The 18,664-nt window shown below is 36.1% G+C and overlaps 1 protein-coding gene across 11 annotated transcripts in view; it reads left to right on the plus strand.

Annotated features, from left to right (window-relative positions):
* Nucleotides 1-10,250, plus strand: part of RAD54B (RAD54 homolog B) — a 128,095-nt gene extending 117,845 nt beyond the window's left edge. For 9 of the 11 annotated variants that reach the window (XM_019713370.2, XM_019713373.2, XM_074316237.1 and 6 more), the window contains 3 exons: nucleotides 1,552-1,618; nucleotides 4,458-4,658; nucleotides 9,393-10,250. In XM_019713370.2, coding sequence (XP_019568929.2) covers nucleotides 1,552-1,618; nucleotides 4,458-4,658; nucleotides 9,393-9,607 — 483 coding nt within the window. In that variant the 3' untranslated portion in view covers nucleotides 9,608-10,250. Of the gene's footprint in view, nucleotides 1-1,551; nucleotides 1,619-2,791; nucleotides 2,830-4,457; nucleotides 4,659-6,182; nucleotides 6,373-9,392 lie in introns of those variants that run through there. The other 2 variants (XR_002135967.2, XM_019713375.2) reach the window with 2 other exon arrangements.
* The last annotated feature ends 8,414 nt before the right edge of the window (nucleotides 10,251-18,664 follow it).

Genomic DNA, 18,664 nt, shown 5'->3' on the forward strand with positions numbered 1-18,664 from the left:
CTTTCCATCTATTTAGTCTTTATAATAACCCTACAAGTGTAGATATGATTCCATTTTGCAGATGAAGTTATGAACGCTTGTTCTAGGTCACATTGCTTGTAAGAGGTAGAACCGGTATTGAAACACAAGCCTATATTTCTGTCGGTTGTAATTCATTTCACAGTTTGGTCTTCATGATGAGTATGACCATCAGGGGAAGATAATAAAATATAGATTCTGTGATCAATGTTTGTGCAGGGTACAGTAAAGATAAAAATCAGCTTATTTAGGAAAATGTTTCAGAAGAAGACTTTGATTTTCTTCATAATACAGTCCATCTTCATGTATTTTTCAGATTTCTTTCTATAGATTTGTATCTGTGTTGGTATCTGTGTTAAGGGACCCCAAGACAACCCTCAGGTTCAGTGATTCACTAGAAAGACTCACAGAACCTAGGAAAATAGCTATATTAACACTTACGGTTTAGTACAGTGAAAGGATGTAGATGCAAATCAGTAAAGGTAAAAGGCACATAGGGCAGAGTCCAGAAGGGACCAGGCATAAGCTCTCATCTGTTCACTCTTACTAGAGTTATATGGATAATACATAATTCTCCCAGCATCGATGAGTGACAACACATATGGAATAATGTCAATCAGAAAAGTTCACTTGCATCTTGGCGTCCAGAGTTTTTGATGGAGGTCGATCATGCAGTCATAGAGTACCCAAATTCCTGACCTTACTTTCTCAGTCTCCAGCCCCACCAGAGATCAAACTGATACTACAGGTTTAAATCCCCCACTTAAATCACATTGTTAGCATAAACTGTCTGGTGTGGCTCAAGTCCCCAGGTGAACGAAGATGCTCTTATCAAATAGATTATTCCACGGACTTAGAGGCTATCTCCCAGGAGGTGTTTGGAAAGCCAGACTTTTCTTTGTAATGTGCTGGGTTTAAACATCAACTCTTTACAGTATCATTGATAAATCCTGAAATCACTAGGATCTACCTAGAACCTGAACTGATTACAGGTATCCTAGGGATTCCTCAGGGGTGACTTTGAACTGGGAATAAACCCTCCATTCCCATGCTATATCATATCATATCATATTATATCATATATCATGTCATATATCATATCATATCATATCATATCATATCATATCATATCATATCATATATATTATTCTAAGACCCAGTCTTATATTACTTTTTGCCCCAAAAGACAAATTAGAGCTGATGGTCCGGCTAGGTCTTATTTTCAGAGAAACATAGTAGTTCTTTGCATTCTGCTGTCCAAACTTGCTATCCCATTCTTTGATGCAAATAGACCTTTTCTTTCACTGTTGCTTGGCACCGCTGCAGTTATTTTACAGTATCACAGTAGTGTTCATCCTTTTCACTTTCTAAGAAAAAAAAATGAAGTAGAGAATGCTTTGGTATGCCTTAGCTTTGTTTTTTGAAGCTATAAGTAAAATCTAGAATTCCTAATCTGAAATGTGTTCATGCAAATTGCTTATGTGGAGTGGGCTTTTTCTACTGTACTGTCAGAATTCTCATTTATTTTCTAAGGCAATGTCTCGAGTGTGGAGAGATGGTCAGAAACATCCTGTACATATTTACAGACTCCTTACCACAGGTAATAACCCTTCAGTGTGAAAAAAACACATATGCTTTTTTGAATAATTAAAAAATTGTAAATTAAATAAATTTAAAAAATTTTTGTTAATGTGTATTTTAATATGAAGAATATTGTTCTTTTCTTGTCGTGCTAAACATGTTTTACCCTGTTACATGTCTGTTATTGTTATTTTTTTCACATTTTTAAAATTAGTTTCAGCTGTACAAAACAATGTAATAGACATTTATACCCCTCACAAAGTGATGACCCCCCCCCCCCAATTTTCTACCCCTCTGGCATCATATATAGCTGTTACAATTCCACTGACTCCATTCCCTATGCTGTACTCCACATCCTATGACTATGTATATATACTAATATTAAATTATAGTTGACATTCATTATTATTCAGCTTCAGGTGTACACTACAGAGGTCAGGCTTCTACACTGTCCATGAAGTGTACTCCCTAATAAGACAAGTGTCCATTGGATACCCTACAAAATCTTTATAACATTATTGATTATATCCCCCAAACTGTCTTTCATATCCCTGTGGCAATCTTGTGGCTACCAATTTGTGCTTTCTTTTTTCTTCATTATTATTATTATTATTTTTATTGTTAGTTTCAAGTGTACAAAACAATGTATTAGTAATAGTTAGACATTTATACCCCTCACAAAGTGATAACCCACCACCCCCAATCTACTACCCCTCTGACATCGTATATAGTTGTTACACTTCCACTGACTCTATCCCTTATGCTGTACTCCACATCCTGTGATTATATATATATATATATATATATATATATATTAAATTATAGTTGACATTCATTATTATTCTGCTGCAGCTTCAGGTGTACACTGCAGTGGTGAGGCACCTACACCATCCATGAAATAGTCTCCCTAATAAAACAAGTGTCCATCAAACACTGTACAAAATCTTTATAACATTATTGATTATATTCCCCAAACTGTCTTTTGTATCCCCATGCCAATCTTGTGGTTACCAAATCCCCTCACCTTCTCCCTCATCCCCATCCCCCATTCCCATCTAGCACCCCTCAGTTTTTCCTCTATATCTCTGAGACTGTTTCTGATTAGTTTGTTCATTTATTCTATTCTTGAGATTCCACATATAAGTGAGATCATATGGTATTTGTCTTTCTCCGTCTAACTTATTTCACTTAGCATAACGTTCTCGAGGTCCATCCATATCGTTGCAAATGGTAAGATTTCATCTTTTTTATGGCTGCGTAACACTCCATTGTATAAATGTACCACAGTGTCTTAATCCAGTCGTCTACCGATGGGCATTTCAGTTGTTTCCATGTCTTGGCTATTGTGAATAGCGCTGCAATAAACATAGGGGTGCATAATTTTTTCGAATTAGCGTTTTGGATTTCTTTGGATAGATATTTAAGAGTGGAATTGCTGGTTCATAAGGTAGCTCCATTTCCAGTTTTGTGTTACCTCCATACTGCTTTCCATAGTGGCTGCACCAACCTGCAGTCCCACCAACAGTGCACAAGGGTTCCCTTTTCTCCACATCTGCGCCAGCACTCATTGTTTGTTGATTTATTGATGCTAGCCATTCTGACCAGAGTGAGGTGGTATTTCATTGTGGTTTTTATTTGCATTTCTCTAATGATTAGTGAGGTTGAGCATTTTTTCATATGTCTGTTGGCCATCTGTATGTCCTCTTTAGAAAAATGTCTCTTCATGTCCTCTGCCCGTTTTTTAATTTGATTGTTTGTTTTTTGGTGTTGAGTTGGATGAGTTTTTTTTTACAAATTTTGGATATTAACCCCTTATCAGATTTATCATTGACAAATATTTTCTCCCATTCAGTAGGTTGCTTTTTGTTTTATTGATGGTTTCTTTTGCTGTGAAAAAGCTTTTTAGTTTGATGTAATCCCATATGTTTATTTTTTCTCTTACTTCCCTTGCCCGAGGGGATATATCAATAAAAATGTTACTAAGGGTAATGTCTGCAAATTTACTCCCTATATTTTCTTCTAGGAGTTTTATGGTTTCAGGTCTTCTATTTAAGTCTTCAATCCATTTTGAATTTATTTTTATATGTGGTGTAAGGAGGTGGTCCAGCTTCATATTTTTGCATGTGTCTGTCCTGATTTCCCAGCACCATTTATTTATTGAATAGACTGTCTTTACCCCGATGTAAATTCTTGCTTTCATTGTCGTAGATTAAATGACTATATAGTTATGGATTCATTTCTGGGCTCTCTATTCTGTTCCATTGATCTATGTGTCTGTTTTTATGGATGTACCATGCTGAGTTGATTACTTTAGCCTTGTAATATGATTTGATGTCAGGTATCATGATACCTTCCACTTTGTTCTTATTTCTCAAGATTGCTGTGGCTATTTGGTTCCATATAAATTTTAGGATTATATGTTCTATTTCAGTGAAAAATGTCATTGGTAGTTTGATAATTATTGCATTGAATCTATATATTGCCTTGCGCATTGTGGACATTTTAACTTTATTAATTCTTCCTATCCATGAGCATGGTGTTTCCATTTATTTGTATCTTCTTTAATTTCTCTCTTCAATGTCTTTAATTTTCTGAGTACAGATCTTTTACTTCTTTGGCTAAATTTATTCCTAAATTTTACAGTTTTTTAAGCAATTGTAAATGGGACTGTTGTCTTACTTTCTCCTTCCAATAGTTTATTATTGGTGTATACAAATGGAACTGATTTCTGAATATTAATTTTGTATCCTGCTACTTTACTAAATTATCAGTTCTAATAGTTTTTTGGTGGAATCTTTGTGGTTCTCTATACATAGTAGCGAACATGTCTGTTATTCTAATGAATGTTTTCTCTTCAGGTACAATAGAAGAAAAGATCTATCAAAGGCAGATCAGTAAGCAGGGTCTTTCTGGGGCAGTTGTAGACCTCACCAGGACATCTGAACATATTCAGTTTTCAGTAGAGGAACTTAAAAATTTGTTCACATTACATGAAAATTCACATTGCGTTACTCATGACCTGCTTGACTGCGAATGTACAGGAGAACAAGATCATCCAGGTTTGTTGTATTTTGATTCTGTTACAATGGTAAAGTTAATTTGTCTTTCTTCAGCAGTTGAAAATATTTAAATACAGAATAAAATATTTACCATTTGTATATGTTAGTGGTTATTTTTTTTCCCCCCCTCACATCGTAGAGCAATTGCCAGATGTCTATTTGGGAAAATATTAATTATAACTTATTAGTTCTCTCAATGTAGCATCTTATTTCTGAATCAGTTTTGAGAAATTTAACTTATTTGGGAAAATCTTTCAAATCCTGATATGATGGCTTCAGAATTACAATAATCTTTTTAGTATTTATTTCTAGTTCACAAAAAAACATACACTTGACAGAATAATCCTACTCTGTTTATTTTATGTAGAACTTAATCATAATAGGGTCATATTTTCTGAGGCAGTTAGTAAGGGCCACCATAGTTCTCAGTACTTGATGAACTGCTAGTGCTGCTTAAGTGAAGCTAAAAATATCAGCCCCCTATCGTTAACATCATTTAAATAGAAACTGGATCACCAGTAGGCCTTCAGTGAGCAATGTTCAGTAGTTGGAAATTACTTGATAAATTATATTGCGTTGGTTTAAGAAGTTAGACTGCACAAGACTGACATGGAAGAATTTATGTTTCATATAAATCAATATTTGATTCTGTCTTGTATGTTTTCTAATTTAATAATTTCTGCTCATTTTATTTTCTGTTCCTTTTTCCTTGTATTTACTCTAATATTTTTTCTTATTTTTCAAATTGAATGCTTAGCTTAATGATTTTTAGTCTTTTACGAAATGAGTATTTAGTGCTGTAAATTTTCCTCTAAGCTGAATCTCATAATTTTGATACGCAGTCTTTTTATTATTCAGTTCTAAATATTTTGAATTTTCCATTATGATTTCTTCTTTGACTCATGAATTATTTCAAAGTGTTTTAAAATGTATTTTAGTTTTTGTTGTTGAATTCTGCCTACTGCATTGTAGTCTGAAATATGGTGTGCATGATATTGATTCTTTGATAGCTATAGAGACTTAATGTTTGGCTTGGTATGTGGTCACTTTGTAAATGTTTCTTTTGTACATGAAAACCATGTGTATTCTCTTAATTACTTAGTTTAGAGTTCTGCTGTATTAGTCAAATTTTCTATTTCCAAATCAATTTTGTCTTATTTCATAGATTTAAAAATTTACTGTTTTATGTCATAAAATGGTAACATATTTCCATAGCTCAACTATTTAATAATATAAAATGTATATGGTGAGAAAACGTTTCCTCTCACAATATTCTTATCTGCCTAATTTCTAGCCCTTCTACCCCATTGGAAACTGAGGAAACACACGTAGCCTAGGAAATTGACAACCCCCTCCAGGGTACAACGTGAGGTGCTTCACTGATTACACAAATACAAGTCACTGTATTCAGTGCCTACAGCTGGAGAAAAACAAGAACCAGTTTTTTAATCTAGGCTGATTTCTGTTACTGGGACCTGACCTTTAGCTAATTATAATGTCATTATAATCTCATTTACATTTCAGTAACTAGACTCCCATCATGCATCTTACACCATGACAGTTCCTGAGGAACCAAATAAGAAAAAGCGGGGAGGAGATGAATAAACCATCTCAATGGGTGGTCACCAGTTCTTCTTTGGGAGGGATAAATACCCCTGATTGTGACTTCCTCCACTCCATACGTTTTCTGAATTCACCTGCACTTTCCTCTCAAGTATGTACTTTCATTTTCAACAAATCACTTTCACTTTCCCACATTTGTCTCACTGTTGAATTCTTTCTTTGGTGGAGACAGGAACCCGGTCACCGTCACTTCGGGTTGAGTCTTCTCTTGGACATCCCTGTGAGCCTCTGGCAGTATTAGTTTTTTGTGTATCCTTCTAGATATATTTTTAGTTTAGTTTTTTGTGTATCCTTCTAGATATATTTTTATGCACATTTAAGGAACTCTGAATATATGTTCTTGTCCATTTTCCCCCCAATAACGGGTAGCGTAGTATATGTGTATATCTGCACCATTTTTATTTAATAGTGTATCTTGAGGTCTTTCTGTATCATTGCGGAAAGTTTCCTCATTCTTTTTTCCCTCTGCTGTATAATCGTCTATTATATGACTATACCATCATTTATATATTTATCCCCCATAAATGTACAGTGAGTATATATCTTTATTTCTAAATCCTTTTCCATATCTTCAAGTATATCTATAAGGTAAATTATCAGTGTTATTGGGTCAAAGAATATGTGCACTTGTAATTTTAATAGATATTACTAAAATTCCCTTTAGTGGGGGTTGTATCATTTGCACCCCATCAACAATGTATTAAAGTGGCTATTTCCCCACAGCTTTGTCAATTTAGTGCATTATCAAATGATTGGATTTTTGCAAAAAGTGTAATATTGGTCTAGTTTTAATTTGCTTTTCTCTTACTATGAGTGAAGTTGAACATTATTTTCCTTTGTTTAAGAGCTGTGTGTCCTTGACCGTTTTTCTATTAATAACTTAGTTTTTGCTAGATATATCTATTATTGAAATATGTTAAAATCTTGCAATATGACAGTTTCTTATTATTCTGTCAATTTTTGCTTTATATATTTTATATCTTCTTTGTGAATTTATTTTCGTTATGATCTATTTGTTTTATTGTTATGTAGTGATTTCTTTATCCCTAATGGCTTTTGCTTTCATTTGTCTTAAGTTAATATATTACACTGGCTTTCTTATGTTTAATGTTTGTCTGGTGTATCTTTTTCTGTTCTTTTACCTTAAATATTTCTGTCTTCGTATGGTTTGGGTGTCTTTCTTGTTAATAGCATAAAGCTGGATTTTCTTTTTTATCTAGTATGATGTTCTTTTTTAACTAGAGCATCTAGTCGTTTATGTTTATTACAATAATTGATATATTTTGATTCATTTCTACTGTTTGTATTTTTTTCCCCCAACAAAACCACCAGTATTAGTTTTTTGTGTATCCTGTCAATCTTTTATTTTTACAAAGTGTATTTGTTTTTTCTCTCTCTCAAATGCCATCTTTGCTAGGTGTACAATTCTAGCAAATTGATCATTTGTTTTTTGTCAATACTTTGAAGGTATTATTCTATTGTCTTCTAGATTCTCAAGGCAGTATTGTCATCTGTTTTCTTAAAACCTCAATTATTTTAAACATTGACAGGATTTTCATATTAAGGAAACCGACTATTTTAGGTATGATAAAATTTAAAGGGAAGTCTTTATCTTTTACAAATGCATAGTGAAAAATTTACAGGCGAAATGATATGTGCTATATATTTAATAATAAGGAAGTGGAGAAAGTGGGGTCTAAGTAAAACAGGATTGGCTATTAGTTGATAGTTACTGAAGGTGGGGAATATAAACCTGTAGGTTCTTTTTTCTATCTTGTCAACTTTTATATGCAATTGAAATTTCTCATAATTAAACGGTAAAAAAATAAAATCTTCAATAGCTTCCACTGATCTTAGAATACACTAAAATCTTTAAAGTGGTCAGTTGGGGTAGGGTAAGTGCTATAAAAGAAACTCAAAATCACAGTGACCTATCACAATAGAAGTATATTTCTTACTCATGTAACAAGTCACATAGAACGTTGTGTACAGTCTTCTATAAGGTGATTTTCTGATCCACGCTTCTTTCACTTTGGGCTCTACCATATCTTTAGATTTGAGTTCTCTGCTGGGATCCCTGCATTTGCCAGCCAGCAAGTGAGAGAAGAAAAAAGTAGAAAACCATGTGTTGTAAGGGGTTTTTATAGGCCAAACCGGGAAGTGATACATCACTTCCATCCACATTCTGTATGTCAGACTCAGTGGTTGCACCTAACTGTAAGGAAGGCTGGGAAATGTGACTAAGTGCCCTGAGGAAAGAGAAATGGATTTAGTGAATAACTACTAGCCTTATCCATTCATGATTTGATTATGTTTTGCATAATCCAGCTCTTGAATGTGCACTTCACCTTTCATTACCCAACTTCTCTTCTTGTGTTATTCTTTGCCTTTGCTCTCTCGGCTTTAATTGCATTAGGCTCTTATCAATTCCTCAGCTGTGGCATATGTCTCTTCCCTTTCGTAACCTTTGTATGTCCCTCTCCTGAAATGCTTTACCTCTCTTCCCCCATCTACTTCTTGCCTTCTCATCTTTCAGATCTTAATAAAACAAGTCAGTTTATCTTATTATTTGTGCTCATATCCCTGTATCTGATATGTCCCCTGTATCCTTAACTTCATACCTTTATCTCTGTTTGTGATACAGCTCCACAGTCCCTTATGTTCTTTGAAATCCAGAAACCTTGAAAGACCAAACTTGTTTTATCTTTATAAATCTGCAACAAACTTGTTTGGTGGCAAAAACCTTACTAAAATGGATGTGAATTTTTCAATAGTCTTTAACCCATTTGATAACTATTCTACTAATGATTTGCTGCAGAATATTAATAGGCTTGATTATGGTGTGCTGTCCCAGAATGTTCCAGTTACATTTTCAATTTGGAAACATCTTACCCAAATGTTTTAGACATGGGATTGTGGACCTGTTATATATCTCTTTGGATGATTATTTATTTAATGTATCTTTTTCCCACTAAACCATAAGGTGCTTGAAGTCAGAAACCAAAATGTAATAAATTACATAAACTCATTATATTGTAAACTAAAAATGTACTATATATAGTAGGATATTGATTTGGCTTAAGGATTTTCTCATTGTTTTACTTATTTCAGGTGATTCATTGGAAAAATTCCCTATCTCTAGAAATTGTCAGCTTGGTCCACAACACCAGAAGTTTAACTCCCTGAAACCTCTCTCCATGTCACAGCTGAAGCAATGGAAACATTTTTCTGGAGATCATTTAAATCTTACAGATCCTTTTCTTGAAAGAATAAGAGAAAATGTGTCATTCGTTTTTCAGAATATAACCAATCAAACTGCTCTATAATGAAAGATTACTTCATGATATTCCCTTGCTTCCCCTTTAAAAAAATAACATAGTTATTGAATGTAATTTTTGAAAACTAATATAGTTATTTAAATTATAATAATAAATTTTTTGCAAAGTGTATCACAGTTTTGATACACAGTCAAAATTTTTGGAGTTTAAATTTTTTGTATGTATTTTTAAATGTTGAAACATTAAAGACATACTTCTATCATGTAATTGTTTATTAATAATTCCATAATAAATGCACTTTTATCAAGTACCTACTAAGGAATTTTCATAAGGAATATAAAAAATAAAATACTTAATCTCTGTCTTGGGGAAATCTAATCTGATTAGGAATATTAGACATAGATGTGTGAACTAATTGAAAAGTTGATAAATTTAAACAATAGCACAAGGGAGAAAGAGGGTCATAGACTACAATTGCAGATGCTGAAGATATTGGAGGTGATATTTGCTGCAGGGCAGTTTGAGTGTGAATGATCAGTAGGTTGGGGCAAGAAAGGAAGGATGATGGGACACATCAGAGCACTGGTTCCTTGTCTTGAGAGCTCAGACTCATGGGGCACTGGTATGCAGTCTATAAAGTTATGTCCACCAAACATTATTTGTACATTGAATAAATATTCAACTACCACTATGTCAAGGTGTGTCTATAGTAATTTTTGACATTAAAAAGAGTTTTAATGCACAAAGCAAGCAATAGAAGACTGAAGTCAACAAAAGGAGTTACTTATTTAACTCCATTTTGTGCTTTTGTAATCAACTTTTGCTTCCATTTAGGAAAATTTTGTCTGGACTGAATATTGTTTTGAGGTATTGGATATATACTCAATTGCGTATCATTAAATCAGAGTTCTTTAGATTTATAGTGCCAACCTGGGCAGTTGTACATCTAGAATTCATGAACAGGCAGTTTGAGACCAAATTTGTCAGTGAGGAAGTAGTCAACTAATGATAGGCAAAAATGGTGTTTCTTGGCCTTATGTATAGACCCCATATGTGAGGCTTTATGTATAAAACTTTCAATATCTGTCTTGAATCACATTATTCATTGGTGTAAAATCCTTAAAAAATACAGTAAGGGCCTAGCAACTTTATTGTCTGTCTTAACTGTAATGAATGTTTGAGTGTGCTGCCCAGATTGCCTCCTTCATGACCAAGGTGCTCATTCCCCAGCTGGCTGCGACCACTCATAGCCAAAACCCTCCCTAAGAGTCACCCTCAGCTGAAAGGAGCTGCCTCACCCAATGTTCACTCCCTTTCAAGGTGACTGGCATCAAGTAATTTGTTGTTGCAGGGTGGCCCAGCCCCCTTACCTTAATTTGGGGCAACCCTAAGGACCATTCCAACTTCAGAATTCCTCATTGAGGCCTTTGTTGCAGCTTCATTACAGTTTAGATTCTCTCTCTGTCCAGTCCTGCTTCCCTCACCCCCTTACAGATGTTCCTAAGCGTTCCAACAAACTCTGCATGCAAATCTGTCTCTTTTCCAAGGGAACCTGACCTAAGACACTATTCACAGTGGTATCACTGAGGAAAAGCATTTTAATAATTATAATTGATGGCATTCAGTAATACGTATTGGCAGAATAATCATTTAATGGAATCAGCTGATAATATGAAAGTTTTTTTTAAAGTATAAGTTTTGTTTTATACCACATTTAAAAATTAACTATGCCAAAAAGAATTACCGCTTGTACATTAATAATGTGCAACCATCACCACTACCCATTTTCAGAAGAGTTCTCCCTTTCCTACATCCTGGTTACTGTCAACCCAGAGCCATTGGCCTCCATCTCCCAGCACTCAAGGCCTCTATTCCAGTTATTCCCTGGTTGACAAATGCAATGAACTCTTTTCAGTCTTTATGTTGGCTTTTGTTTACATTAGGTATTGGTGAACACTTCCTTCTTGAAACTCTTACCTTCCTTATTTTGATTAGATGATTAAATTCATTTGTCATTCCACAAATACTTATTGAGTACCTAGTACATGTCGGACATTGTCCTAATAATTGTGCATACAACAATGACTAAAACAGGCAATGTCTCTACCCTCATGGTGCTTCTATTCTAGCACACAGACAATATATGTAATATGGCACATGATGGTAAGTACTATGAAGAAAAATAAGCATAATAAGAGAGATCTTAAAGTGGAGTTGGTGATTGCTCTATATACAGGGTGGATTTAGGCAGAAACCTGAAAAAAGTGAGGGATTGAGAACCATGACATTCTCTTGGAAAATATTCCAGACAGAAGGAACCTCAAGTAAAAAGGTCTTGAAACAGGCGAAGAAATGTTTGACATATTTGAGAAAAAGCCAGAAGCCATTGTGGAGAGAGAAGAGTGGTGAGAGATGGGGTCAAAGAGGTGATGGTGGTAGGGGAGATCAGATGTTACAGGACCCTGAAGACCGTTTTGAGAGCTTTAGCTCTTACTCTGAGGGAGATGGGATACCACTGGGATTTCTGATCCCAGAAAGCTGAGGAGTGCACCTAGGTTAACACACCTTTGCAATAACCACCCTCAAGAGAGCACATAATCTTATTAACTATCATGTAATCCAATCCCCACCTTGTTTTCTCCCACCTCCATGTAATCTTCCTTACTTTCTCTCCTTAATTTCAAATGCTTAAAAGAAAGTGCAAAAACTGTTATTCGTCAGAGCATTTGAGATCTTGCTCATTGGCGTGTGTCATCAGTTTGGCTCAAATAAACTCTTACAAAAATGCTCTACAGGTTTGGACATTTCTTAATGTGGACAGCTTGTATCAGAATTCCTCTTAGTCCTTATTTGGAAAAACACCCTTTTAAAACTTGAACGAGCATCTCAAGACCTTGGGTTAGGGTTAGCTGTGAAACTGTAATAGAGGGGGACATTTTTGAAAATGTAAAGGCAACTTGAGAGGGGAAAGTGAAGAGAGAAACAGGAGAATGTGGAGGGAGGATGGCACTGAGTTAGATAAGAGAGACTCCCAGTGATGGGAACTGAAGGATATTTGAGTAACAATTATTCTCCATTATTTGCTAAATAGTATGGGAAGTCACCCTTCATCAATATCCCACCTTGAAATCTTGCCAGAATTTCTAGAGGCTGAATTTTCTGAGGGATCCATGTGACATGGGACAGACGCAGCATGTGTCATGGGAGCACAGAAGCTGAGAATCATAAATGATGGTAATCCCTTGGGAATTGAGAAAAGCTTTGGATTTTTACAGGCCAGAGATTTGTGGGGGTTCAAACTTGTTTAACCCAGATATTAAAGAGCACCCAGCTCATAACTGGGTTGCATATAAAAAGCACCTTTTCTGTGGTAGATGCTCAATTTATAAGAATTCCCTTCTTTTTTTGCCTTGTCTAAGCTCCCAGTTTATAGCCCTGCTATGTAGCACTTAACATATTTTCTGTAACTGCAAATTTTCCTGGCTCCCTCTTCCACTAGGCTGAATTCTTTGAGGACAGGAATTTCATCTTACTCATGCTAGGATAACAGGACCTTGTATGGTCCTGACACAAAACAGCTACTTTTAAGTATGAATGAATGAATAAATGAACGAACGAATGAGATATTTCATTGCTTATTCTTCCTTAACTTCCTTGATCAGTTCCTTGCTCATAGATCTCAGTTTCATGGTATTTATTAAGCCAATTGCTGAACATGGAACTGTGCTTGACAAACTGAAGAAAGTAGAGCCACCAGTTTTTTCTTGCCTTCCGGCAGCGTGCAGACTTCCCTCTTTGCTTCCCTGATCTCTATCAATCTGCTGCATAAGCTGACAAAAGCTGTCAGTGAGAGGAGTGTTATTTGAGTCACATACATAATTCATTTCTTTCTTTTTTTCTTTAAACTGGGGAAGGGGTACAGGACTTTATTGGGGAACAGTGTGTTCTTCCGGGACTTTTCCAAGTCAAGCTGTCCTTTCAATCTTAGTTGTGGAGGGCACAGCTCAGCTCCAGGTCCAGTTCCCATTGTTAGTTGCAGGGGGTGCAGCCCACCATCCCTTGCGGGAGTTGAGGAGTCCAACCGGCAACCTTGTGGTTGAGAGGACGCGCTCCAACCAATTGAACCATCCGGGAGCTCAGTTGGCAGGTCAGCTCAAGGTGCCCTGTTCAATCTTAGTTGTGGGGGGCGGAGCCCACCATCTCTTGCAGGAGTCCAGGAGTCGAACTGGCAACTTTGAGCCATCTGGCCACCTGGGAGCTGAGCGGCAGCTCAATGACTTCGTTCTAGTTGCAGAGGGTGCAGTTCACTGGCCCATGTGGGAATCGAACCTGGCCACCTCCGCGTTAAGAGCACGTTGCTCCAAACACCTGAGCCACCGGGCCGGCCCCATCATTTCTGATTACACAAATACAACTTTGACATCTTCACTTGAAAATGTTCTTGCTCTAGGTGACAATGTAAATGCATTTAATCACGTTCTCATTAGGACTGAATCACTAATGATGAATTAAAATCTGAGCAATTCTGCTCTGCAGAATTCAACTTCCCGGCAGCCTATCTATCTATTTAACAGAGGATATGATAAAGGACCAAGTCAAAAAACCCTGTTATCATTTGGTCTGAGTGGTGCAGTCATGGCCTATGTCATATTACCTGGGCAACTTAGTGTAATAATATTGTGTTGGCAATATTGCAATTCTGTGACTTGCAGCAAACAATATGTAGAATCAGCAGATGGCACTGTTTCTCTGAGTTGGTCCCAAATTAATGTATTGGGTCCTAGAGGGGTTTGTAGACATGCTATTTTTGTTGTTAAAGGAATGACTCAACGAAGGAATATTTTTTCTTACCTTGTATGATTCAGGTTTTTGTTTAGACTAGTTTCCTATGGCACTCTTCCATAGCTGGCCTGCGTTCTTAGCTTTAAGCCATTACAAATTTTCCATCCCTAAGATCCATTGTTATCCACAAAATCAATACCAATGCAGAATACAGCTTTCATGGTAAACTGAAAAAGATCCTACTGACAGAGACAGAATGATTTGTTGGAGTTTGTTATACTTACTTGAAAACCTAAACTGTTAAATGTACTTTAATCTTTATAATTTTTTTAGATTTATAAAAAATTATAAATCTCTTTTTGAGTAAGAAGATAATGAAAATCCAATAAAGTAGACTGAAACAATTTATTTTTATTTTTTAAGGAAATGTCAGCAAATACTGAAGACATTTTCTGAGTAATTTTAAATATGTATAACACAACAGGTAGGGGACATAGCACGAGGAGCAAGTGGAGCACATTTCAACATCCCTCATCTTTGCTGTTATTTTTATTTTTATCTTGGTGGAAATATTTGGTATACATGTGCATGTTTATACTGTTAGAAATAGAAATGATATTTTAAAACTGATGCTGTTGGTTTGATTGTATCACCCTTTCTGCCCAAATTGCTCAGGTTCACAGTCAAACTCACAGGACACAATAGGCTGCATCCAGCTTTAGGTTCACTTATCTTTAAAAAAAAGCATACAGTACAGGCAATAAGAAAGCACATATTGCGAAAACAGAGCAGATGTTTCATGACTACAGGCAAAGCTTTCATTTGTCCCAACCACTCTGTACTTGGGACACATGTGATTATCCAAAACAAGATGAGTGGGGATGGACAATCTCAGTGGGAGCCATCAGCTCGGGAACTTCAGCCTCTATACTTTGCTAAGGTTTGGAAATAAAACAAAGTAAATATGGAGGCCACATATCCCTCTTAGTATTAATAACAGCTTACTTGATGTACTTGGCTTGAGGTCTGTTACCCAAGTGGGAGTAATACTGAACTCTGTTCAGAGGAAAGAGATGGAGATATTTCCTTTTATTTTCATTTTTTGAGGTAAACTTCACATAACAAAGCTCACCTTTAAAAAATAACTTATTGAGGTGAAATTCACATAAGATGAAATGAATCATTTTAAGGTGAACAATTTAGTGGAATTTAGTATATTCATGATGTTGCCTAGCCATCACCACTATCTAATTCTAGAGTATTTTCATCACCCCAAAAAGAAACCCCATGCTTGTAAGCATTTATTCCCAGTGCTGGGGTAGACTCTTACTATCTTGGTCACTTTCATCTTCTGCTCTAAATCACTGACAAGGGAAAGGGGGTGACTAAACATTTGGGATCCTAGAGAGATTATTCCTTAGGGCCATGGGAGGAGGGTAGGAATGGGGAGTCATTGTGTGCTGAGCAAGTCTTCCAGTTTGACTTGACTGGCGATTCATCCCACCTCCCAGGGGTTAACAAACAGAAATTCCAGTGGCTTCTAGTGCAGGTCTATTTTAACTCTCCATTTGTATTAGGGTTTTCCAGAGAAACAACCAATAGGGGATCTACATATCTATATATCTATATAGATATCTATATATCTATAGCTATATCAATATATCTATATCTGTATCTATATCATCTATGTCTGTCTATCATCTAAATTTATCCTATTTTAAGGAATTGACTTGTGATTGTGGGAGCTGGCAGGTCCAAAATCCATAGGGCAAGCCAGAAGCATGGAAAAGCAGTCAATTTCTATGTTGCAGTTTTGAGGAAGACTTCCTTCTTCTTTAGGGAACTTGTTTTTTGCTCTTAATGTTTTTGCCATTAGTCCACCCATAATGTGGAGGGTAATCTTTACTTAAAGTCAACTGATTATAAATGTTTATCGTATCTAAAAAATACCTTCATAGCAACCTCTACACTAGTGTTTGACTAAACTACTGAGCACAATAGCCTAGCCAAGCTGATACAAAATTAACCATCATTTTGTTCATTCTTATTTATTTATTTTTAGTTAATAGCACCAATGTGGTATTTATTGTGTGTCAGCGACTTTTTTATTTTTTATTTTTTTATTTTATTTTATTAAATTTATTGAGATGACAATTGTTAGTAAAATTACATAGATTTCAGGTGTACAATTCTGTATTACATCATCTATAAATCCCATTGTGTGTTCATCACCCAGAGTCAGTTCTCCTTCCATCACCATATATTTGATCCCCCTTACCCTCATCTCCCACTCCCCAGCCCCCACCCCCCTTACCATCTGGCAACCACCAAACAACTTTTATAAGTACTTTTAAATATTAACTCATTTAATGTATTTATGCTTATTAATAGGGATGCTTTATATATGTACATGAATAAAAGTCTCAGTGTATGAAAATAGATCGTGACTTGTTAAGTTGTTCCCCAAATCCGTGTCCACCCAAATTTATCTACTTTCTGTTCTGTTCACCCTTAATCACTTTACTGCTTAATTTGGACTTACCCATCTGAGTGTCCTTTTTCTGGGCTGCACTTCCCCCTGCTCCTATATTCCTAGACTATCTGCTGCCATTCTGTGTCTGTGATTGTCAGATAATTCAAAATAATGGTCTAAAACGAAGCAGAAGTTTATTTCTGAAGTAAATGTCAGGGTTGGCAGTCCAGGCTGGTGTGGTAATTTCAGTCATCAAGGACCCAGGCTCCTAGCTTGCTGCTGCTCTTCTGTTCCTTCTATGCAGCTTCCACCTGTAGTCCAGACTGGCTGTAGCTATCGTCTCTGCATTTCAGCAGACAAGAAGGACAAGCCCTTCGCTTAAGGGCCCATTCTTGACTTTGGACACCACACTTTCACTTATATAACATTGGCTAGAACTAGTCATATGCCAAGGTAGATATATTCTTGACAAATGTACCAATCAGATAAGTTACTCCTTCTCCTAAGGTCTATGGTGAATAAAGGAGAAAAGGGAGGCCAGGAGTTATACAAATTGAGCTCTTTTCACTGGACAGGTGGGGAACAGCACATGCCCCTAACACTGGGCAGTCAGCACAATCTTAATGAGCATCAACAGATGTGGACCTTTCACAATACAAGTGAGGATGATGGGGAGTGTGGTACCCAATAAGCTTTGAAAAAGTAGCTTATAAGAGGTCTTTGTAAAGAAGGCTGCTGTACATATAGGCTAAGAATTTTTTTAGGCATTGTTGAATTTATTTGCAAGTTTTGGATGGCGTGTGGTTATTTATATGACTGCTGTTTAATCTGTTATAATGAGAGCAGCAGTAATGCTAATAGCCTGTGGCTTATATCAACACTAGGAAATGTTAACACAGTAATGACTATTTTCTATTGTTAGGAATAACCATTGCAATAGGCTGTCACATTAACCTTTATTCTCTGAATCCTGTTCATATTTTAAAATTCAATCACTGGCAAAGTAGACATTGCCAGCTTTATTATATGAAACCAGCTGCTCTCATCAGCAATCAAGAAGCCTCGTATTTTCTTCATGAGTCCTCATTAAACATGGGCAGGATGGAAATGTAGCCATATTTCCCCCCAGTGTTGGCTTTGGAAATCAGTTTCTCATTCAGGGGCCAGAAAAAAAGACATCACTAAGGCTGCTGTGGGTGATGCTTTTTCATTTTTCCTCATCTTTAAGCTCTCTCCTACTCAGAGGCAAAGCTAAGATAGATCACAGGTACATTAGAGTCCATAGGCCGTGCGAAGGGTCCCATGACTCTCACATCCTAGCTGGAATAAGGGACTTTGCTCATCCCACACAGCAGCCACTGTTGTGCTCACTCAAAGTTAATGAGAAGTTCCTGAAGATGAGATTAGGGAAAGTAGAAGGAGTGGGCAAATGTAAGAAAGCAAGAGGGAGGTGATTAGCATGGGGACAAAGTCCTTGTTCAGATCTCAGTCTATGGGCTGATTTATAGATCAGGCCATGGGTGCTCTGAACATTTGGCTCAATCCCTCAGTGCTTGAGGTGTCTGTGGAAGTCCCATGACAATGCCCAGGTGATGATGGAGCCATTGTATTTGATACTGGGATATCCATTTTTTTTTTCTTCCACTATTTTATTTTCCTTTGTAGATTCCATTATAGTTTTACTCTTTTTGATAACCATAAAAATAACAATATGTATCACTTATTAAATTTTAATATATATTTATACTGTTGCCACCTTTCCTTTTAGACAATAAAAGGACTTTGAAACACTTTAAGTCCATTTACACCTTATCACATTTGTGCAATTATTGTGTTTAATCTTAATCCTC

This window comes from Rhinolophus sinicus, linkage group LG12, assembly GCF_036562045.2.
Source record: "Rhinolophus sinicus isolate RSC01 linkage group LG12, ASM3656204v1, whole genome shotgun sequence".
NCBI lineage: Eukaryota > Metazoa > Chordata > Mammalia > Chiroptera > Rhinolophidae > Rhinolophus > Rhinolophus sinicus.